At 49.0% G+C, this 21,349-nt stretch overlaps 8 protein-coding genes across 8 annotated transcripts; 3 read left to right on the top strand and 5 right to left on the bottom strand.

The window, feature by feature from the left end:
* Nucleotides 1–42: 42 nt before the first annotated feature.
* Nucleotides 43–1,153, top strand: BKA55DRAFT_520458 (uncharacterized protein; the record flags this gene model as incomplete). The annotated part of the gene is made up of 4 exons (XM_046188424.1): nt 43–123; nt 173–457; nt 505–831; nt 884–1,153. 4 exons carry the CDS (start codon nt 43–45, stop codon nt 1,151–1,153), a joined length of 963 nt encoding a protein of 320 aa, XP_046045358.1.
* A 10-nt stretch (nt 1,154–1,163) lies between these two features.
* Nucleotides 1,164–1,841, bottom strand: BKA55DRAFT_121436 (Endoribonuclease L-PSP/chorismate mutase-like protein). The gene is made up of 3 exons (XM_046184789.1): nt 1,583–1,841; nt 1,371–1,523; nt 1,164–1,320 (listed from the first exon to the last, which is right to left on the bottom strand). The coding sequence occupies exons 1-3, from the start codon at nt 1,745–1,747 to the stop codon at nt 1,243–1,245; spliced, it is 396 nt and encodes a 131-aa protein (XP_046045357.1). The 5' UTR covers nt 1,748–1,841; the 3' UTR covers nt 1,164–1,242.
* Nucleotides 1,842–2,445: 604 nt separating this feature from the next.
* Nucleotides 2,446–4,163, bottom strand: BKA55DRAFT_543029 (uncharacterized protein; the record flags this gene model as incomplete). Its single annotated transcript, XM_046190542.1, has 2 exons — nt 2,446–3,759; nt 3,807–4,163. 2 exons carry the CDS (start codon nt 4,161–4,163, stop codon nt 2,446–2,448), a joined length of 1,671 nt encoding a protein of 556 aa, XP_046045356.1.
* A 3,010-nt stretch (nt 4,164–7,173) lies between these two features.
* On the bottom strand, nt 7,174–8,251 carry BKA55DRAFT_577617 (uncharacterized protein). Its single transcript, XM_046193623.1, has one exon. It carries the CDS (start codon nt 8,116–8,118, stop codon nt 7,384–7,386), a length of 735 nt encoding a protein of 244 aa, XP_046045355.1. The 5' UTR covers nt 8,119–8,251; the 3' UTR covers nt 7,174–7,383.
* A 283-nt stretch (nt 8,252–8,534) lies between these two features.
* On the top strand, nt 8,535–10,364 carry BKA55DRAFT_520450 (heterokaryon incompatibility protein-domain-containing protein; the record flags this gene model as incomplete). Its single annotated transcript, XM_046188423.1, has 2 exons — nt 8,535–8,825; nt 8,940–10,364. 2 exons carry the CDS (start codon nt 8,535–8,537, stop codon nt 10,362–10,364), a joined length of 1,716 nt encoding a protein of 571 aa, XP_046045354.1.
* A 2,536-nt stretch (nt 10,365–12,900) lies between these two features.
* On the bottom strand, nt 12,901–13,510 carry BKA55DRAFT_693983 (uncharacterized protein; the record flags this gene model as incomplete). The annotated part of the gene is made up of 4 exons (XM_046199982.1): nt 12,901–13,016; nt 13,075–13,117; nt 13,171–13,238; nt 13,351–13,510. The coding sequence occupies 4 exons, from the start codon at nt 13,508–13,510 to the stop codon at nt 12,901–12,903; spliced, it is 387 nt and encodes a 128-aa protein (XP_046045353.1).
* A 1,101-nt stretch (nt 13,511–14,611) lies between these two features.
* BKA55DRAFT_577613 (26S protease regulatory subunit 6B) lies at nt 14,612–16,564 on the top strand. The gene is made up of 4 exons (XM_046193622.1): nt 14,612–14,950; nt 15,010–15,051; nt 15,105–15,203; nt 15,258–16,564. Exons 1-4 carry the CDS (start codon nt 14,796–14,798, stop codon nt 16,225–16,227), a joined length of 1,266 nt encoding a protein of 421 aa, XP_046045352.1. The 5' UTR covers nt 14,612–14,795; the 3' UTR covers nt 16,228–16,564.
* Nucleotides 16,565–17,494: 930 nt separating this feature from the next.
* BKA55DRAFT_121165 (vesicle coat protein) lies at nt 17,495–19,913 on the bottom strand. Its single transcript, XM_046184788.1, has 2 exons — nt 19,674–19,913; nt 17,495–19,050 (listed from the first exon to the last, which is right to left on the bottom strand). Exons 1-2 carry the CDS (start codon nt 19,704–19,706, stop codon nt 17,674–17,676), a joined length of 1,410 nt encoding a protein of 469 aa, XP_046045351.1. The 5' UTR covers nt 19,707–19,913; the 3' UTR covers nt 17,495–17,673.
* Between the last annotated feature and the right edge of the window lie 1,436 nt (nt 19,914–21,349).

The raw sequence follows: 21,349 nt of genomic DNA, 5'->3' as shown, positions 1-21,349 counted from the left end.
TACTTCTATTCATTCACAACAATCAATCCTCTATCATCCATCATGAACGTTACAATTGTCGGCGCAACTGGCGAGGCCGGTTTGTCCATCATCGATGCTCTGTCGTCCTCTTCAAATGAGTTTGTAAGCTGCAATCCATACTCCTCAAACCCTTTGATGCTGATCTTCATAGAAATTGACTGCATTTGTGCGACCTGCTTCCATCAACAAACTTGAAGTTGGGCAAATCAAGAACAAGGGCGTTTCCGTGGTCCCTATCAACCTTGAAAGCAACCACGAAGGACTTGTCAAGGCTCTCGCTGGTCAAGATGTGGTCATCAGCTGTCTTGTGCCTTTCACTACAGGGCCTGAAATCGCTTTGGCAACTGCTGCCAAAGAAGCTGGAATCAAACGATTTGTCCCTAGTGCTTTTGGTCCGCCCTGTCCTCCCGCAGGTGTCATGTTGCTTAGGGAACTGGTAAGTGGCTCAAATATCTCCCCTTCATATGTCTAACAGTTTTACAGAAAGAAAACATTATCAACCATGTCAAGAAAGTCTATCTCCCCTACACCATCATCGATGTCGGTTTGTGGTATCAGGTCTCTCTTCCTCCTCTGCCTTCTGGCAAGATTGACTATGCGCTCAAATTTCCCGCCACCGTCGTCGCTGAGGATGGCTCTCACGCTACAAGCGTGACAGACCTGAGAGACGTTGGAAAATACGTTGCCAAGATTATCACCGATGAGCGAACCTTGAACAAATACGTCTTTGCCTATAACGAGGTCTGGACTCAGGAGGAAATCCACAGCCACCTCGAGAAGGTCAGCGGTGAGAAGATTCCGCGCAACTTGGTAAGTCTACATTTCATTGGCATACACGAAATATAATAACTAACAGGAATAGATGCCAACCAAAGATATCGAGGCCACCATTGCCGACGCTCAGGTCAAGTACGATGCGAGTGACAAGAGTCTTCCCTTCATCTTTGGGCTTGCTGGTCCTCAGTACCTCTACTGCGAGTGGTTCCGTCAGGACAATCTCCCCGAGCCTGCCAAGTATCTGGGCTATCTCAGCACCAAAGACCTCTATCCCAACTTTGAGCCGATCAAGTATGTGGACTATGTGGATGAAGTGGTGCAAGGCAAGGGCAAGAGCATTTATGCGGACCGTTGAGTGTGGTGAAAAGGTCGGAAGTGATCAGATCAAGCAACCTATTCTAGTGCATTTATTCAGAATTTCGTTACTATAAATCTATCTTTTGCCTAGTCGAGGGCGGCAGTGCACTCAATCTCAACATCAGTTCCCAATGGCAACTGAAAGACTGCTACACAAGTTCTAGCCTGAAGAAATGTCAGTGATTGTGCTGCAAATTAGTTGGAATTTCACATGCTGGCTTGGGCTCCCAAGTAAAGAACTCATCATATGCTTCATTTACAAGAGCAAAATTTTGCATATTTGTGATGTAGATGTTCATCTTGACGATGTTTCTCAGGCTGCTGCCGGAATCTTTGAGGATAGCTTCAAGGTTCTTGATAGCTTGTCGCTGTAGTCATATGGTCAGTCATCACACATCGCAACGCTATCACCTATCCAGAGACCTACCGCTCTATCCTTAACAGTTCCCTCTACCAGCTCAAAATTTGTCCCAGGAATGGCTCCAATGTTTCCGGAGCAGTACACCATTCCATTGTGCTTGACGGCCTGTGAGAACTGCGGCAGCGGAGCCGGGGCAGATTTGGTAGAAACAGCTTCGATATGAGGTGCCATGACTGTTTTTGTGACTGAAGTGAGGTTGCTGTTTAGTTGCTTGGTGAGATTCTGGTAGTTGTGTGTATTAGAAATCAAAGGCTACGAGGATGCGGGGAGACTATTATCTCACGAGGTTGGCCGCGCCCTACGGAGTACATACAGCTCATCATATGGGTCGGAGCTTAGATCTATCCCCGACACAAAGAAAAGGCGAGTAAGTCTTGAATTTTGTCATTTCTACTCTCGTTACTGAAATCATACTGAAAAAGAAGTGTAGGATTTTGCATATCAATTCTCACAATCTCTACTTAACTTTCCATATCTAGCAAACTATCAAAGCAAATTCGTCTCTTTTCTCGTATCACTGGATCATGCACAAGCTTTTTGATGCTCAAATCTCTTATTGCATCTTCAACTACTTATCTATCTGAAGCTTTTGGGCAGTATCCTAGCTATTGCCATCTCAACAATAGTCAGCCAGATTTCAGTCTATGGCTGTCCCAAGTGCCTAGGCGTTCAAATGCAAGGAGGTCTTGAGGTGTATCAAATTGGGGGGTTGCGTGTGGTGTGCTCTGTGTGTGTTGGGTTTCAATGGGGTCTTTCTTCCTTTCTTCGGTGATGGGGTTGGGAATTTGTCTGTTTTCTTTTTCCTTCCTTCCTCCCTTTCTTCATTCTTTCCTCTTCTCATTTCAAGATCCGCAAGAGTTAAATCTCGGTCAGGTTGTCGAGCCGTTGAAGACGTCGTACTCAAGCGACAGCCAACCCATATCTCTAGCCTGACCCTCGTCTCCGTAACGGCCATCACGCAGCTCCCCCCTATTAAAGGCATTGTTCAAATATAACAGAGCCATTCTCTCCCATCGACGTTCTGATCCCGTCACACAACCAGGGTTGTCGCACCACAGCACGTGTTTCATCTCTTCGCCCAGGAGAGGGTTTCTTTTGAGTCGTGAGTCGCACTCCTTGTCCTGGTTGTAGTTGAGATTGAAAAGCCACATAGGGTGGAGGAAGTTTTCCATGCGAAAATTTCTGGTAATCCCGAGATCTATAAGTGTCTGTTGGTTCGAGCCTCCAAGGGCAGTGCTACTTTGTTTCAGACTCAGATGATACTCCGCTCTGCAAATTTTGCAGGTTGCGCTGGGTATAGTGTCAAAAAGCCCGCATTTGCCCCCTGCCTCTGATCGTGGGAAACAGGAGCACTTAGATGAGTCAGACGCAAGACACTCATCCAGGAGCTCGCTAGAGAAATGTTTGCAGAGAGCTCTTGTGTCGCTCACAGTGTAGGAGCCATTCTTTAATTGTCGAACGGCTTCTTTTGTATCTTTGTTCGAACATCCATTGAGAACGACGAGGCGAAGGGTTGCGCTGAGGTTGAAACGCAGGGAGTGCTTCATGGGGCCACCGTTCCAATTGATTGAATTGCAGAGAAAACCGCTAGGAATATTGCCGTCATCAGAAAAGCGACGTGATAATACGTGGCTCAAGTCATCACACTCGAACCTTCTAGCCTTTCCACCGACATTGGCCAGAGTCACCATATCTGGTCCTGCAAAAGACTCGTGCGAGCAAAGATGGAGGTTTCCGATTCGACCCAAGCACTGTGTATGCTGTTTCTCCTTCTCTTCGGGGGAGAAGAACAGCTCAGGATGGTTGGTTTTACATCCGTGACAGTATCGCAGCTCGTAGAGCTTTTGCATTGCTTTCTGCAAGTTGCCTGAATCGCGGTAGGCGTTGCATTCTTGACAAAGAGCCCTGCGAGCAAGGATGTCCCGAATGGCCTTCCGTTGTTGGTAGCCACTCTCACTGATACAATAGCTCTCTGGTCCGTCGCGAAACTCGAGGTTGAACGGCTTGAATGTATCTCGCTTTGAGAGCTGACGGAACTTTTGACAGGTCTGTTGAAGGAGATATAGGCTGCTGTGTGGAAGAAATAGCATGATCTCGATTATCAATTCTGGCGAGAGGGTTTGTAGGGTTAAGTGAGCATCGTGTTGCTGCTGCTGGTCGAGCCTCATATCGTTGTTGGTCATCTGCAGGTCATGAGTATGGAATAAATACCGTGGCTTATTGGGCACACTACCTCGTTTTCCTTTGCTCTATCGGTGGTGTTGGTTTGATTTTGTTGAGTGAACAAACTGCTCACGCCTTCGATTTCGTCGTCATGAACCACGGCCTGATCAGCAGGGTCGAGAATGGTTTCTTGTGCATCGAAATAAAGCTCGAACTCAGAAGAGCCATCAGACTCTTGTTCGGACAGCAGCGTGCTAGACGCACAATCACTGCTAGCGGGTGGGGTTTGTTCTTGATGCTGAATAACTGTCTTTTTGTTGATACCCAGGTCCTCGCGAATACCATGTTCCAAATGTTGGTCTACCACAGGAGTTGTAGTAGGTTCACTTTTGACGCGATCGTTCTTTCGAAATGGACTTGTCATGGACTGGAAGATCTTTTTGGCCTTGGTCGAAAGCGCGAGGGCTTCTTCCTAGAAGAAGGCATCGTGGACAAGCGGTGGTCCATGATCCCCTTCAACAGTCAAAAGAAAAGAAGGATGGAAGAGGAAGAATCACTTTGTGGGTATCGAGGCTGCTAAAATATTTTTCAAGTTTGTGAATTTAAATTTAAACTTCTTTGTGATCTAGGCAGAAGGTACATTCGGAAACCTTCATCTTCAAGGGCTTCCTGCAGTGTCAGTCAGTGCCAGCCAGTGTAAGGTCCAGCCTCAGATCTCAGGCGATTTCGATCTATAACGTACAGAGGCAAACTGACTCTTCCCTTACCTTATATGCTGGCGAGGAAGAAGGTGGGAGGTCAGCATGGCTGTAACTCTACCAGGCGTGTCATTCCGGAAGCTGTTCATTTTTCTAGGCAAGGCTGTAGTGTTTAGGCAATAGTTTGTATGGATGTTTGTTTGTATGTTTGCCTTTTTGACTCTGTGTTGAATGTGATTGGGGTTTATGATCTAGGTAGGTAGCTAAATGCTCTGAAGTCGGTAGAGTATATAATGAGTCACGCTGCACGCAATCCATGATTGGACTGAGCTTGTATAAAGCCAGATATGGCCTGACTAAGATTGGATGAGTGTGAGTAATTGCAAGTCACGGAATAATCCTAGGCTGATACGAGGTGACAATGAATACAGGATTCAATCCAAGGAGTAAGGTAAGCTTATAGATATGATAAGGCTACCCTACAAGAACGCAAGTGCTGCTAGAAAGAATACAAAAGCATAAATGCATCACATGACAAGACGGCTTTCCTGGAAGAGCTAGAGCAATGTAGCTTTTTCCTGGTCACGATGATCATTCCGATGGACTTCTTAGAAGGCAAGTAGCGTCTTCTAGCCGTTATAAGCATGGTTTTAGATAACACTACCTAAAGGGCGGGCTAGATAACCGCATTCCTTTGTATCGAAACGGTGAGATAGATGGTAACTTACGATGTAGTTACAAGCGTCGTAGCTCATGATAAACACCATCTTGTCCAAAATACACTGACCCAACGATTTATGCAAACTTACATATCTCATCTTTCATCTAATATTCATATCTCATCCAATCTCACGATGAAAGAAGCAATGAATCATCTCACAGTCTCGAACAGCCTAGACCAAACAATGGTCTCTCCCTTTGGCGGCGCCACCCGCTTCGCTAATGACTGGACAGCCAATAGACCAGAAGTTGAGTGAGACAGGTGATTTGGGGCTGGAACAAGTGGCAGACCAGACAATAGGAGTCCTCAGCCGTTGTTTCAGCCAAATATTAGTATCTATTAGACGGGTCTCAGCCACTTCTGCGAAATGTCGCCATGAAACCCGCCATGAAACGTTGGATTTTGGAAAGACGTTGTTATTGCAACGGAGAGGCTGAAGACCCAAGATGAGGGTGGCTTGATGGTAATTTCGCGTATGGGGATATTTTTGGGACTTTGGCCTAAGTCAAGCAATGCTGACTTTTGCTGACGTCTTCTATGGAGTAAACTGGAGCTGACTGCAAGCGAGGGGATTTACAACCAGGATGATCTGATCTTATTCCTTCTCAAGTTCCTTCACATTGATAAGGAATGTAGGGGTGCAAACCTCAATCGAGCCTTGCAGAGAGTCTCGGTTCAGTTCAGCTTTAATTAGATCGGATGTGTTTAGATTTCCTCGGCTTCCGCGACAAGCCACAGCGCGATCTCTTTTAATTAGAGCTGACGAGCTGTGCATAGGAGATTAAGTGTCTAAGACAAGCTTACAATGCCATTGATCTAGAGACAGTCCATCGACGTAAGGGAACGGAACCGCCGCCGTACGAAAACTGGCAAGCATTGCGTGCAATTTCCTGTTACGAACGGAACAACCAACAACGGATGAACTGATTTTGCTGACTCTGGGGTCATGATTTGCTCTGGTAAATGCAAAATGCAGCCCGCAGAATGCAAGGGGCAGGGGGGGTTGGTTTGTCACTAAACAGGGGGTAATCTATTTTGGTGTCTTAATTGGTTGAAGCTTAAAAAACTTGATGAGATAAGACCTTTTTGCTATGGAGACTAAAAACCAAGGAACACTGGAACAGCCAACATGGACGAATTGACTCGCACTAAAAGATGACGACCTTTTGTGATTGGGGCATTTGGGGCAGAGTGTGATAGAGGCTGCAGCGCCGCATTAGCTTGATGCTGACTGCAGGGGCCGTTGTCGGTGATTGGAGGTGAAAAATATAAGAGAGAAAACAGGCTTTTTTTGTTTTTTTTTGGGAGGAGAATTTAGTGACTAAAAAGTGAGTAAACAAAGTTCCCCGGACTACGGAGCTAGGTGCTATGTGGGTACTAGCGCAGGTACCCAGCTCACCTAAGACTCTAAAGACTCCGGCTAACTCGGCCCCTCTAGATCGGATCATCCACTGAACAACAGTTGATAACCGTGCCGTGCTGTGCTGTTGCAACTGCCACCGTTGCAACCGATGAGTATAGAGTTTGCCCTACGATAGATAGAGTGGTTTTCCCACTGCAACTGTGACAACTGGCAATCACAAAGACCCTGCATTGCAACAGCACACTCAAAGTCAGACCAATCGCTTTTGCCTACCCCGGACATTTCCTTATCATGAGGTTTCTCACCAAGATCCGAATCTGTCATAAAATCCCTCCCCTGACCTCGTATTCCAAGACAAGGGCCCCTGTACCCTGCACCTCCTCAGCCCAACGAGTCTAGCTAGTGCAAGGTACAGTATGAGTAAGAAGTAAGATGGCTTCAATGATATCATGATTGGACGAGCTACGCCCTAGCCACGGTAAAAGGAGGGTAAAGAGAGGTAAAAATTGCCTCGTCTAGCGTGAGCTTGTGCAGTGAATCCACTCACAGGCCATCTCGATGTGTGTACAAGGCTAAATGGACTTTCAGAATCTGGTTAGACTAGACTAAACTAGACGCCTTTTGAGTTTGTGTGTGTCTCTGGGACCTGGGTTTCCGTATCTATCAGCCCAGTTTGGTTCAGCTCAGCTTGACTCAACTTGGTGTTGAGCTCAAGATAAATACCCTCATTCTCTTCCACCTTTTCCCTCACTTCTTCTTTTTCCCAACAACTACACTCGCTTCAGTCGTTACACTCTCGCTCAAAGCTTAATCTTGCTTTTCTGCACTTCACTCGTTTTAACAAGTCAGAACTTAAATCATCTCAATATCCTTCAAAATGGTTGCTATCAAGGTTGCTGCTGCTGGCCTCCTCATCGGAGCTGCCACCGCTTCTCCCTACTACGCCCCTCCCTCCAACGCTACTCACTACACCACCGAGGTTGTCACCGCCATCACAACCTACTGCCCTGGTGCTACCACTCTCACCTACGGTGACAAGACCTACACCGTCACCTCTGAGACCACCTTGACCATCACCGACTGCCCCTGCACAGTCAGCTACCCCGTCAAGCCCACCAAGCCCGTTGTCCCTCACCCCGTCTACACCACTGAGGTCATCACCGCCGTGACTACCTACTGCCCTGAGCCCACCACTCTGACCTACGGCAACAAGACCGTCACTGTCACCGCTCCCGGAACCGTCACCGTCACCGACTGCCACTTCACCACCACTCACCCTGCTTCCGAGCACCCCTACCCTCAGCCCACTCCCGGCAAGCCTGGCAAGCCCGGTAAGCCCGAGGGTCCTCACCCCACTGCTCCCGCTGTCCCCGGCAAGCCCACCGGCGCTGAGCCCGTCCCCGTCAACCCTACCGCTACCTACCCCGTCCCTGAGGGTACTCAGCCTGCCGTTGTCACCGCTGCTGCCGGTCGCATCGCCCCTGCCGGCGTTCTCGCCGTCCTCGGTGCCATTGCTCTCTTCTAAGCAACCCAACACCTCTGCTCTACATGTCACGGATATATCTCGTAATGAGTTTGGACGACAAGGGAAAAGCATTGGTCTTTAATGATTAATTTCACAAATGATGAACTAAGGATGGAAGCGTTGGGTATATAATTCTTTTCTACAACTTGCACATAGATCTCTTGATAGAGGTGCATAGACCTTAATACTATACAGTTCATCTGAGCTACATGCTTTGCCTTGCATTGTTACGTTGTGATGACCTCTCGTGAATTATGTTGATTTGAGTTGAGTTATGTCGCAGCCTGACTCAAAACTAGCCAATTGTAGCTCAATTTGTCTTACCCGTAAGCATCTCTTCTAGCCGTGTCTCGGCACAACTCACTCAAGTAACGACGATTGATGAACAGTAACGCCAGAGTGTAGTCTGTCCATCAGCGTGATTATATCATCCCAAACTCTCAAGCACCTAAAATATCCCTACCACTACTGCTCTATGAGTTGATACCATGCGTCTATTAAATGTCTCAACTCTCCAGCTGAAAGACTTCATCGGACAAATCCCTCCCTACGCAATTCTCAGTCACACATGGACCGATGAAGAGGTCCTCTACAGCGACATTGGCACTTTGACTGCTCACTCAAAACAAGGCTACCCTAAACTTATCGGTTGTTGCAGAAAGGCAGCTCAAGATGGCTTCGACTGGGTGTGGATTGACACTTGCTGTATTGACAAGTCCAGTAGCGCTGAGCTATCCGAGGCAATTAATTCCATGTACAAATGGTATCAAAAAGCGACCGTCTGCTATTCTTATTTAGAAGATGTCACGACGGAGACTTCTACTGTCGCGCAAGTCTTTCACATCACCGAGTTCGGCAAAAGCAGATGGTTCACAAGAGGTTGGACACTTCAGGAACTAATCGCGCCTCAAACCGTCGAGCTCTGTTCCAAAGAATGGACCGTGATCGGTACAAAAAAGAGTCTCGCTTCAAGTATAGAAAGTGTTACTGGCATCCCAATCACTGTACTACGTGGTTCCCATCCTTCGACATACAGCGTCGCCGAGCGAATGTCGTGGGCATCGGCTCGAACCACAACCAGAGAGGAAGACCTAGCCTACTGTTTATTGGGCTTATTCGATGTCAACATGCCACTTCTCTATGGCGAAGGAGCCAAGTCATTTATCCGACTTCAGGAGCAGATTCTCAGACAAGAAGAGGACTATAGCATGTTTGCATGGACTCTCCAGCAAGATAACCCAATAGCCGATGCCGAAACCTCTTCTACTGGGTTTCTGGCTTGGTCACCCTCGCAATTCTCCAAGAATTCTCTACGTGCTCGAGCTTCAAAGCACACGCAGGGCCAGAAGATGATCGATCATGGCCATGCATTTCCTCCCCCTTCTGAGCTTGATGCGGAAAAACAGAGCATCGAATATCGAGTCCTGCACGACAAGGAATACCACCGCATGTTTCGAGGCCACAATAGCATCGTTGCAATGCAGTCAGTCCCCCCGAGTCCTCCCGAGTTCACAAGTCGCGGTTTGCGTATCAATCTGCATGTTCTGTTCCCTACTGATCTTCACTTGGCCCCAGTTGCGTGGCTATCATACGAGACAGAGGACAGTCTTGTCTGTGTCCTAATAGAACGTGACTATGAGTCGGCGCGACGACGGGTTTATTGCAGAGTTAAATCGTCTTTACTTATCGGTGTGCCCAAGACACTGCTCCCGTATTTTAGAGCTACGGAGCTATTCATTCGACCCAGTGGCTACTTCACAGGTTCAAATAACTTTGGCATGAATCCCCCGACTTCAATGTTTTCGTCAAAGCAATTGCAGATCTTGACACAAGTCTCATCGACAACTACACGCTCCCTAGATATCGTCTTGTCTTATCCAAACGACAACTGGATGAAACAAGGAATTCCGATACATGAATCCCCATTCAAAGCTCTCTGGGTTTCCTGTTCATATGGCTCTCAGTCCTCACTCTTTCGGATCGACATTATGATATCGGCCGACGATGCTTCATGCACTATTCGAGAACTTTCGCAGCCTAGCAACGACATCGATGAACCTCGCAAGAGCGCGCTATTCCGAGCTTGTGCACAGTATAAGAAGTCTTTTGTTGCACATACAGACCGTGCTGTAAAACAGTCTGCCAGAGTTCCAGAGACTGTATTTTCAGCTGTTCTCCGGAAGATGCCAACTTCCCTTGAGGACCTTTTGATTTATGAGCTTCAAGTCGATGCTTGGGATGTGGGCAGCTGCCCAAGTTGGGTTCAATTGAGTTTATTGCAGGGACGTAAAGAGGCTGACGAGGTGAAGACCCCCTGATACATGGTATGGTGGATTCAAGGGCGAGTTGGGTAGGATAGAGGCTCCATAGAGCTCAGGCTTTGAACTTCGAAATCTATACAACTATCCTGTCGGTGATGTGAGGCAGCGTTCATGTGTATCAAACTAAAAGACTCCCCAGGCCTCTTGACATATGGATCGAGGTGGCAAAGTTCGAGGGAGTCCATCTTCAGCTTGAGAGCCTGTAAATGCGGTAACTTTTATACCGTATATCGGCATAGCTCGTCTATGACTTGAATAGCAACAACAAGATAACCCATGGAGCTATTGGGGGTCCATAAGCCCGAGGTAGGATGCTTCTTTTATCCAGCGTAACGAACAGGTTAAGGAATGGAAACCCCTGAACGAACTTGACAGATGTTAATGAACAAAACAGAGACTGAAGGCAAGAAAGATACCTCTACTTATGATACACACAGAGAGAATATCCAGACAGTATACAAGAAAGTGTCGATGAGGCCGAGGTCGAGGTTTGGCAAAGCAGTTCCCAGAGAGGGCAGGGGGAGCTTGCAGACGGAGGAGAACTCATTGGGCGACCTTATGAGAGAACAGACGGAGTCCCGTCTTGTCCACTACCTTCCCTTTGGTCGTGTGTGGTAGAGAGTAACCGAATGCAGAATATATGGAGGGTTTGTCTTTTGCACCTCAAGATGCATCTCAATAAAAGCCGATCAGCAGGTACAGTCCACTTGACTCATGCTCTTGCTCTTACGGCCGTAGAATAGGATGAACTTATATATAATTCTAAGAACTCAGGTTCCTTAATCCCATACGAAAGGGATCAGTTATCATCATCGTTCTAGCCACTTGTTACGAGCTGAGAGCTATGTGCTAATAACACTGGGATACAAGATCCATATCTGAGGGAGACTGTTCACGTGGAGTTGGTGAAAAGGGCGGCAGTCAGAGTGTCCGGTGACGGCCTCACGTTTTGCTCACTTGAGCAAAGTCTTTTTCTCTGTTGGATTTTGTTTTGGGTCGTGTTAGAGATCTTGTACTTGGGTGGTACCTGAAGACATCGCCAAGGTACAGTAGGTTCTCGCCCAGATGGCTCAACGGTTATGGTTTTTCTCCTGGAAAAGATGTTCCAGCTCGAAGACACTGTTCAAGCGCTCCAGAAGCTCAAATATGTCCAGGTCTAGAAAGCTAGTATTCAGACATACGTGGTTGCCAAGACAGATGTAATTATTTTTGTTGGTAGCCGACCAACAGCTGTCTTATAGGCCGAGCAGACACGAACTACCTTAGATCATAACTATAATAGGTGGGGACTCAAGTACCCCCTTGTCCTAGACCTCCGAGTCTCTCAAATCAGAGGCTATGTCTTGCGCGGAATGGAAGAACTTGGCGGGATCCCATATTTTCTACGAGCTATGGACGTATGTGCTCGAGAGACTCGCAAACTGTGCTCATGATGATACTCAGACGCGTTCTCAGGCATCGTTATTGAGGTCTCACCGACTGTGGTGTAAAAGGTGGACCCCTAAGAACGAGGCCACTCGAAATTGCAGGCCTCATTATCGATTGAGACATCAGTTGCTGCCCAAGATGCGAAAGTGCTGTGAGGATAATGTTTGCACCATGGCGCTCTTAGCGATGTTGGTTGAGTCAGATACCGGGTACTGGCTGGTATGGAAACAAAGTTAATCGTTGTCGGAAAACGATAATCGGTAATAGACTCGTGGCCGTGGTCCTTCAAACGTTGGTGTAAAGGCTCATGGCGTAATGCAATCCAACATAATCCGTGCGATAATGAGACTTGATCTCTGTCAATCTGACGTCGTCCAATGCCCAAGACGGAACTTAGGGTTGCTTCTCGGGTTTGAATGACATCAAGGTTCCCCGACCGGCCCCGTACTGTTAGCTCCGGTCCGGGCGGATTCTCGGTAGAGGGCCGGCTCATCTCGGCCGTCGGTGATTGGCGCCAGCGGGGAGCGATCAACATCGCAGGTGTCATTTGATTGATGATCAAGTTAAGTCATGTGAATTGAGGAGAGTTACAAACAAAGAAACACCGTCCTACCTCGACGCCACCATCCCTCAAGAACAAAATAGTCCAGCCGCAACATTAGTGAGGAAAAAGAACGAAACAGTTTGGTCTCAAGACCCCAAGAAGTGAAAATAACCTCTTCCTTTTAGCCCGCGAATCCAGGCGTTCCCCAATCCAATTCCCAAGATCGATACCGAATGTGCCGGACGCTGAGGTGATGGATGCTCTGCCATGTCTTGTCTACTCCGCCAAAGCCAAAACCTAAAAGTGAGGCTGTCAAGCCGATTGACCAGGGACCCTGTCCCGAAATCATACTCCACCGAACAATGCCCATACGTTGACAGGCCTAAAACAAGTGTCGTGTCTTGCCTGACTGAAAGGAAAGGAAAGTAAAAAGCCGCGGGAATCGTAACGCCGTAAAAACAATAACTGAATAATAGAAGGCCTGTCGTGGAATCGGGAATCTCGTGAGAAGGAAATGTCTATCGTGGCCTGGTCTTTGTATGCGATAAAATGCCAGGCGGTTTAATGAGGTAGCAGGTTCTTGGACTCGTCGTCGGTCAGAATGATCTCGTGGACTGGGTCCCGGCGGTTCTCCAGGGGAACATAGTCGCAGTCGATATAAGACGGGAGAAAGATTTCTGCCAGTTGTCAGTTGTTACTCGGGGAGAGGCTATTCATGATACAAGTGAAACATACCAGGATTCCAGGCGAAACCCTGGCTGGAGGAGAGGTAGGAGATCTATAGAAAGTCAGTACACCTGAAACCAAGTATAATATTGTCGAGACACTTACCAGTCGAGGAGTGCCTTCCGGATCGCCGACGTTAATGACGGTGCATTCTTGCTTGGAGAGTGAAGAGCCTACAAAGACAAGTCACGTCAGTATGGTGGAAGAACCGCTGTGGATGCATGATAAGACGATCGTATCATTGCCGCTGCAATCGTGTGAGGTGGGGGATCCAGCTTCACTTACTCAGGAGGCTCGGGCGGCGGTTGTGCAGGGCCTTGTCCTTGCCGGCTGACGGAGGAGAAGACGAAGGAGTGCCAAACGGGCTGTTTGTAGAAGAGCCGGTGCCCTTATGGAATGGGCGGGTAGCCGAGGGGCCAGCGGGAATGGCGATAGAGGACGACATTGTATGTGCGATGTTGAGGTTGCTAGAGTATCTAGGCAGAGACAAACAAGCAACCCAAGATGAAGCGAGGGGTATTGTGTGTGTGACGACCGGTTGGCCCAGTCGTAAACGGCACGGCAGGGAGGGAAGATGATGGCGTTTGGGGAGGAGATGGCAGCAGTATCCGTAGAATGACGCAACAGAAGACGTCGAGCAGTAAAGTATAGATTAAGGTGATAAGAGACGTGAGGTTGGCTTGGGCGAGGAAGGCGATCGAAAAAAGAGAAAAAAGACAAAGAGGTTGAGTTTGGTTGGAGGTTGAACAAGTCAGAAGGTAGAAGGTGGTTTCAAAGAGGTACAGTGAGTGAGGTGACTTGTCGATTACCTTACCTTGCTCCTCGGCCGCCGACCAGTGAATCACCGCCGCATCATCCCGTGAACAGGCGAGTGAGCCGACGCTGATAAGCCACAATCCAGCCAGGTACTTGAGTTTACATGAAACGATCCATAAAGATACATGTACTGTATAAACAAGCGAGCAGCTCCTCAGTAACAACTACCAATAATAATACTCAATACTGTAAATACTGTATAAACGCTTCACGGTTCACCTTGCATCATCTCACCGAATATCGCGGGGCAGGCTTATCAACAGGGTCATGAGCCTATTCTCACCGCAAAACCCGCCATCTATCAACATTTAGACTGATTCAAGCCAACGCCACTAATAGGACATTCTCCAGCTTATACAGCCTCAGAAGGGTCAAGTGTCAAAAGTACAGAGGCTCTTCATCCACTGTAGCTCTCATGTACCAAGCTAGAAACGTCCCCTTCAGGGTCCCCACGTCTTTGGTCTTGTGTGGAGGCAGATCCCCCCGATAATCGGCCAATCTGATTCACTGGAGCTCGCACTGGGGCCGTTGGAGCCTTGGAGCCTTGCAGTTGGTGCAAGCTTGCAACCCCACTTCGCCCTGCCTGGGAGGGAGAATCATGAGCCAATCAAAGTTTTCCAGTCCGGACCCTCACTGCTGTTACTCTTCGACGTAGACAGATCACGTGAATCAAGCTCGATACAGATGACTAAGATGTGAAGCCGCGCTAGCTTACCTTAGCTTCCAGTGTCGTCGTCGTTGCTGGCGCCTGGCATCATCTCGAAGCAGCTCCATCACTCCCTCAACGACCGAAACAACAACCAAGCGCTGTATCTCCCGACGACAATCGCTTTCCAGGCTCGACGCGTATTTCTATCCACACCGCATTCTCACGATCATTTCACCTATCTTCCCCACACAACAGAAGCGCAAAAATGGGTGACGTCGCTGTCGAAAACCCAGCAAACCAAGTGGCACCTCACAAGAGGGCCGCGCACTCAGCCATTCCCACCATTGATAACTTTGAGGGTGTATCAACCGATGGAGGAGACGACTACGCGAACCTCAAGAAGCTTCAGAGGCAACTAGAGTACGATACTCCAACCTCAGATATCGCAACGTGGCGGGGAACTGATAGCTTTCGAACAGGTATATCCAGCTGCAAGAAGAGTATATCAAGGACGAGCAAAGGTATTCCATCAATGCTGTGCCGATTCCATACACAATTTGCTGATTCTTTGCAGGAGTTTGAAGCGTGAACTTGTACGGGCTCAAGAAGAAATCAAGCGAATTCAGAGCGTGCCATTAGTTATAGGACAGTTTATGGAGGCTATTGACCAAAAGTATGTGCTCACCTACAACCGACAACCCCTACGCGAGCTAACCAGCATCTCAAGTACTGGTATTGTGCAGTCCAGCACCGGATCCAACTATGTCGTCAGAATCCTCTCTACCCTCGACCGGGAGAAGCTCAAGGCTTCCTCCTCCGTTGCCCTTCATCGACATTCTAACGCCCTTGTCGATATTCTCCCCCCCGAGGCCGACTCCTCCATTGCTATGCTTGGCGCCGACGAGAAGCCCGATGTGACATACGCCGATGTCGGTGGTCTGGACATGCAGAAGCAGGAGATCCGCGAAGCTGTCGAGCTCCCCTTGACACACTTTGACCTCTACAAGCAGATCGGTATCGACCCTCCCCGAGGTGTTCTGCTTTATGGCCCTCCTGGTACCGGCAAGACTATGCTGGTCAAGGCCGTTGCCAACTCAACCACCGCCAACTTCATCCGAGTTGTCGGTTCCGAATTCGTTCAGAAGTATCTCGGTGAGGGTCCCCGAATGGTCCGTGATGTTTTCCGCATGGCTCGCGAGAATTCTCCCGCTATTATCTTCATCGACGAAATCGACGCCATCGCCACCAAGCGATTCGACGCCCAGACCGGTGCCGATCGAGAAGTCCAACGTATTCTTCTCGAGCTTCTCAACCAGATGGATGGTTTCGATCAGACTGCTAACGTCAAGGTCATCATGGCCACCAACCGAGCCGATACTCTTGACCCTGCTCTTCTCCGACCTGGACGTCTCGACCGAAAGATCGAATTCCCCTCTCTGCGAGATCGCCGTGAACGACGTCTCATCTTCTCCACCATCGCCGGCAAGATGAGTCTGGCTCCCGAAGTCGATCTCGACTCCCTTATCGTCCGAAACGACCCTCTGTCTGGCGCTGTCATCGCTGCGATCATGCAGGAGGCTGGTCTCCGTGCTGTCCGTAAGAACCGTTACAACATCATTCAGAGTGATCTCGAGGACGCCTACTCAAGCCAGGTCAAGGGTACCGGCGAAGAGAACAAGTTTGATTTCTACAAATAGATCCACTTGGTGTCTGCTATCATTTCACGCACTCTTTTGTGTTATCTATCCTGTATTACATACGTCGTCAACTATCAAGCCAAGGGGATATGGAAGGAAAAGTCCATATGAAGGGAGGCGGATTAGAGCGAAAGGTAGATTAGGATTAATCAACGTGCCGACTAATGGCGCAAGCGATATGAATTAGTCTCTTCGGTCCACACCGGTGAACTATTTGATTTACGCGATGTATGCTTCGAGTTACATCTTAAGAATCTTACCATCCTGTATGTCAGACTATCACATGTTTCTGCAACTTCTCCGGTCACAGCATGATACTGCAGCCAACAAAGTGGGATACGACTGCACAGGTAACATTGGTGATACTCTGCCTGCATCAATGTGTCCTTTTGAAAGTCGGCGGCGATAAACAGTAAATGATATGTGTAATCGAGATTGGGGGTCCAAGTTCCCAATAAATTGAATCGGGGGCGAATTATTCATCCTCATCATGCGAGAACTCCGAGTTTTCTATCTTAGGCATTTGAACTTCAGACAGCCATGCAAGGTCATAGCACGTAACAATGGGGTGTGTTGAAGTTCAAGGTCATCGTAAATAACCGTAGTTTTCCATTTCAGAACAGTTCCCTGTCCAAGTTCCGTACAAGTCTATCAATAAAACCATGCCAACTCCTGGCTGTTCATCTCGCTCTGACAAGTGATAACAGGTAAAGAAGTGTATAATACAGTTACTTCGCCAAAAACTCCATTATTCCGACCATCTTTTCATTTTTGTTTCCCCAACTCGCTATCCGTCTATTTTGTTTCACCCGCTTCCTTTGAGTTCCCGTCCTGACGAGTTCTCTGCACACATGAGTAGATAACAAACACGCTACAAAAGCCAAATGGGAATCAAATGCCCGTCAAAAATATGCCGAGGACAGCGCCGTAAAGCCCTTCCGAAGGCGATACATGTAAGAATACAGTTACACGAGGCTCTTGGCAAGTCGGTCGCTGGGGTATATCTCCCCGGTGTTGCGGAAAGGTGTAAGCAGCGTTGCCAAGAATCCTCGGGCATTGTGAAAAGGAAACGTAGAAAAGACCAGTAGGTCTTGAGTGACTGCAGCTGTCGATCGAGATCGTTGCTTCATTGAGGTATTAACCATTAGCCATTACCATCACCATCACTCTCGGATAAGTATGCTTGTATGTAAAATCATACATCGCTTATTGCTCCAAAAAGGACAAAAAAGTGCCGAGCCAACGAGGACGAATCGGATTTTGACCGGTTCAGTATCATTGGGTAGGGCGTGGAGAGTAGCATTGGTAAGGCTGGGGTATGTCTGCGGCGACCAGATCATCCCGATAAGACAGGGTAGTGGAAGTCATCCTGATCCTTAGGGATTGCCTTGTGGTATGCCGAGGCAGAAAAACGTATAGAGCATGCCAATGGGCATAAACAGCTCATTACGAGCTCAAGGTAACACCAACTTCAAAGAGAAGGTGAACGAAACGCCGGTGCAGCTCGATAAAGATATCAGGCTGTCCAACAATCTCCGCTAGACCACGGGCTTTTGGGGCTGAGGCACCAGGGCCACCACCCATCCGTCGGGTGAACCCGCTACCGCCTGTCAGAAAGCTGCTTCCGTTGCGATCAGGGCCTCCAGAGGATTCAACAGTTGGTGGTGGTGGTGCATAGCCACCCCCGTAGATGCTGCTACCAATAGGAGAGTTCTCGGCCGCTCGCTCGGCCTCGGCTTCAGCCAGTTGCTGAATCCATGTAGCGAGCTCGCGAAAAGCGGTCGAGACCACGGCAAATGTCTTCATGGCCAGGCGCTCTCGGTGAGTACTAAGCGCCAAGAAGGCATACACTCGCTTATGACCCCGTGCGTGTACATCAGGAATACGGAAGATATAAGCCGTCGTGTAACCGGCGAGGGCGTCGCCGAAAAAGATGGGGCCGCCTGTGACAGCCGAGCCGGCGCTTTGTGTAGTAACAAAGGCCGGGGAAGAGGTCGCAACGGGTGAAGTGGGGTTTGCCGTAGATGGAGCCCGGGGTAACGTCTCGAAGGATAGAGTGCGCAAGCAAGACGCTCGAATAAGAGAGAAAGAGTCGGGTAGGACCGGATCGTGGGTAGATGTATAGTCGACGTAGTGAACATGGAAGGGTGTCCGTTCTGCTGCGGTCGAATTACCTGTACCACCACTCTTGCTTGATCGCGAGGTATTGCGCGAGCTGACCGAGGGTGTTATTCTTTGCCGAGCCCGAGGGTCTTCGTCCCGCTCCCCATCGGTATCACTCGAGGTTTGCGAATTGGGAGGCGATGCCTGGCCTCCTGCGCCGAAAACCCGCTCTGCTGGCGCACGCGTGCGCAATGTTGGTCCACGAGTATTGTTTGCGAAATGAACACTATTTGATCCCGCTTGCTGTCGCGGCAAGGTCATTGCGCAGTTATCGCAAGGGCCTTGTTTCTTTGTAACAGTCTCATCATAGGTTCTTCGGAAACTCGAATCGCGTCGAGGATGAGGAGGGGCCGGTCGTGGACTTTCAGGAGGAGTATCGATAGCAGTGGGGGTTGCGCCAGAGTTGCTAGAGTTTCGCAATAGTGCTGCACGTTGTGCCTGAGCCTCTTGTTCGGAAGCTGGCATTGAAGCGCTCCGAGATAGGTCGAGGTTCTTTAATGCGTCGTTGAGAGCAGTCGACGATGCATGCGCGCTGGATCGTGGTCTGTTATCGGCAGGATCTGCACCATCTTCAAAGCAGACAGTACATGAGGCCGGTAGACCCTCAGTGACCATCAAGGGGGTCGGGCCATGGAGGTCGCAGTAGTGAGCAAGACATAGCTGGAAAGAGGGCATTAGTGGTTGATTCTTGCGCATTGCGAGCAGAGAGCCAGTTGGCGCGACAGCAACAGTAGATCAAAGTGATAGGTAATGTACAAGCTGCCGGGAGAATTGATCATAGTAACAAAGGATGGCTCTGGGGAAGTATATCATGTCAAAAAGCTCATGACGTTATGGGACAGGGATAGATCATGTATGGATAAATAGGCCTCAGAACAGGAGGGTTGCAAGGGGTACCGATGGGAGACATGGTATTATAGGAACAAAACAAGTGGTGATATATCTCGGTGTACGGAGACAGCTTGTTTTGGTCGCCCTGGCTTCTTTCTTACCGGCAACGGGCCGTTCTTGAGGTCATGGGGCTGAGGTAGGGAAGTGATGTGGCACTCGGTGAGTTGGGATTCCAGTAGGAAGCATCATAATTGCCCCGGAACTGCCAACGCTGAATCGAGGGCAGGGCAGTCATAGTCAAGCGGTGAAGCGGTGTGGATGTAAGTGCATGTCTGTGTGCGCCTGTGTCTTGTTCGTGCCTAGTCAAGGGTGTGCAGACAAGTAAAGACTTGGGCTGGGTACGTGGGATGTGGGATGCGATGCGATGGTGATAAAGAAAGGACAGGACAGACCAGGACAGGGTGTGGGTGAAGGTGAAAGTGCATGTCAGACGGCGGGCGGCTCGGGGGCCATTAGGAGGTACGGCAGACGGCCCGTCAACGGACTGGCAGCTAGGAAACAAGAGCGAGGGTGTGAAAAGGGAAGGGATGTGAGGATGAAGCCAAGGGGGATAAAAGCAAGGGAAGGTGGAAAGCGACGTTAAGAAGCAACGTCGATGAGAGCCAAGACATGGTTGCAGTGTATGGATGGACGGATGGATGGGAATAGGAATGGGATCATGGTAAGAAATCATGATATATGATAGAAGTGTGTGTGAGAGATCTTTGGTAAAGAAAGGTACCAGAAATGTCTGGACCCAACAGGACGGGCGAGACTGCTCGACCTAGGGACTTGCAGAGAGTCAAAAGCTCAAGGAGGAAAGCATTCATTCATGGCTGACAGGGATGTGCTGAGACAAGCTATCGACCATGTGAAGTGAATGCATGGCGTGTGATGCCTTCATTGACCAGGGCGTAGGTTGAACAGGAACGTGGAGGGCGGAGGAAGCAGCTCGGAGCGTGGAGGGTGCGACGTCGGACATGGCAGGAATTGGCATGTGGTTGTACGAGAGCCAAGTCAAGTAAAGACAAGCAAAGCAAAGCAAGACATGTCAAGTCAAGTCGAGACATGGAGATTTGAACTTCAGGAAGTTTGTGTTGTACACTTACAATGTATGTCATGACGTATCGTCGTCTCGGAATGGAATCGCGGCAGAGGAAAAACGTAAGTATCAAAGTATTATCGACGATTGGACGACGCTGCGAGACAGGGATTGGGTCTCCCTTTTGGCAGCACGAGACTGCACAAGGGACGGCGGGGGAGAGCTGTGCTGTAAGCTTGATTTAAACTGAAGCTGATTTTCGGGGCGTCGCGGTTGTAAATAAGTTTGTAGAGGGAGAGTCAAAAGGTATCGAGGCGAGACTTTGAGGCGCGAGCAGGGGCCGGATCGACGAGGGCGTGCGTAAGGTAGGTAGGTACAAGTAATTAGGCGTGGGCGTGGTAGTACGAATGGCGCGTGCAGTGCTTGCAGTTGCAGTTGCAGACGGAGTGCAGTAGGTAGGGCTACAGGACAGGACAGGACAGGACAGGACAGTAGTAGCTGTTGTCGAAGATTCGATTCGGTTCAATTGGATTTTCGGTGGACCAGACAGGCCGGGGACTGTCTTTGTTCGGATGAATTGAATTGGATGGAGGGATGTTTGCTTTCGGAGCTCTCTGCTTGGTTCGATGTCCGATTCGACCAGGGTGTGCTAAGGTATGGCAAGACAATACAAGGTATGGTACGGTATGGATAAAGGTGGCAGCACCCAAGATGTGCAATTGCTCCGGGCAAGATTGTCGAACAAAGAAATCGAGTCGTTAAATAAACGTATCAGGTTAACCGAGAAGAGAAGAATGGCCTTTGACTCGCTCGCAAAGTTATGCTGCGCGGGGAAATAGTCGACAAGGACAAGGAACTGCAGCAGCCCAGTTCAAGGTTGATGAGGCGTAAGAGAGAGAGAGGGAGGGGCAATTAATGTAGAGCTCCAGGTAGTGAGACGGACGGAATATCGGGGGCGGAAAGTCGCGGCTGCAGCCCCAGAGCCAGAACAAAAGATGGTAAACCCAAATAAATCGTATCGACAAGAAAGTTGAGGAAGAGATGATG

The sequence above is a fragment of the Fusarium redolens genome, assembly GCF_020744475.1.
Source record: "Fusarium redolens strain MPI-CAGE-AT-0023 chromosome Unknown BKA55scaffold_15, whole genome shotgun sequence".
NCBI lineage: Eukaryota > Fungi > Ascomycota > Sordariomycetes > Hypocreales > Nectriaceae > Fusarium > Fusarium redolens.
Note: the sequence above shows the minus strand (reverse complement) of the source record. Positions and strands in the feature narration are given on the sequence as shown.

Bases quoted from the DNA above. Each gene is read 5' to 3' on its own strand.
- BKA55DRAFT_577613 (XM_046193622.1), top strand. From the start codon at position 14,796: ATGGGTGACGTCGCTGTCGAAAACCCAGCAAACCAAGTGGCACCTCAC. The intron at 15,052-15,104 runs GTATTCCATCAA...GATTCTTTGCAG, and splicing joins TATATCAAGGACGAGCAAAG to GAGTTTGAAGCGTGAACTTG. The intron at 15,204-15,257 runs GTATGTGCTCAC...CAGCATCTCAAG, and splicing joins ATGGAGGCTATTGACCAAAA to TACTGGTATTGTGCAGTCCA.
- BKA55DRAFT_121436 (XM_046184789.1), bottom strand. From the start codon at position 1,747: ATGGCACCTCATATCGAAGCTGTTTCTACCAAATCTGCCCCGGCTCCG. The intron at 1,524-1,582 runs GTAGGTCTCTGG...ATATGACTACAG, and splicing joins GAACTGTTAAGGATAGAGCG to CGACAAGCTATCAAGAACCT. The intron at 1,321-1,370 runs GCATGTGAAATT...ACATTTCTTCAG, and splicing joins TTACTTGGGAGCCCAAGCCA to GCTAGAACTTGTGTAGCAGT.
- BKA55DRAFT_577617 (XM_046193623.1), bottom strand. From the start codon at position 8,118: ATGCTTTTCCCTTGTCGTCCAAACTCATTACGAGATATATCCGTGACA.
- BKA55DRAFT_121165 (XM_046184788.1), bottom strand. From the start codon at position 19,706: ATGCACTTTCACCTTCACCCACACCCTGTCCTG. The intron at 19,051-19,673 runs GTCTGTCCTGTC...CCCTCTTTCCAG, and splicing joins TTCACCCACACCCTGTCCTG to CTATGTCTTGCTCACTACTG.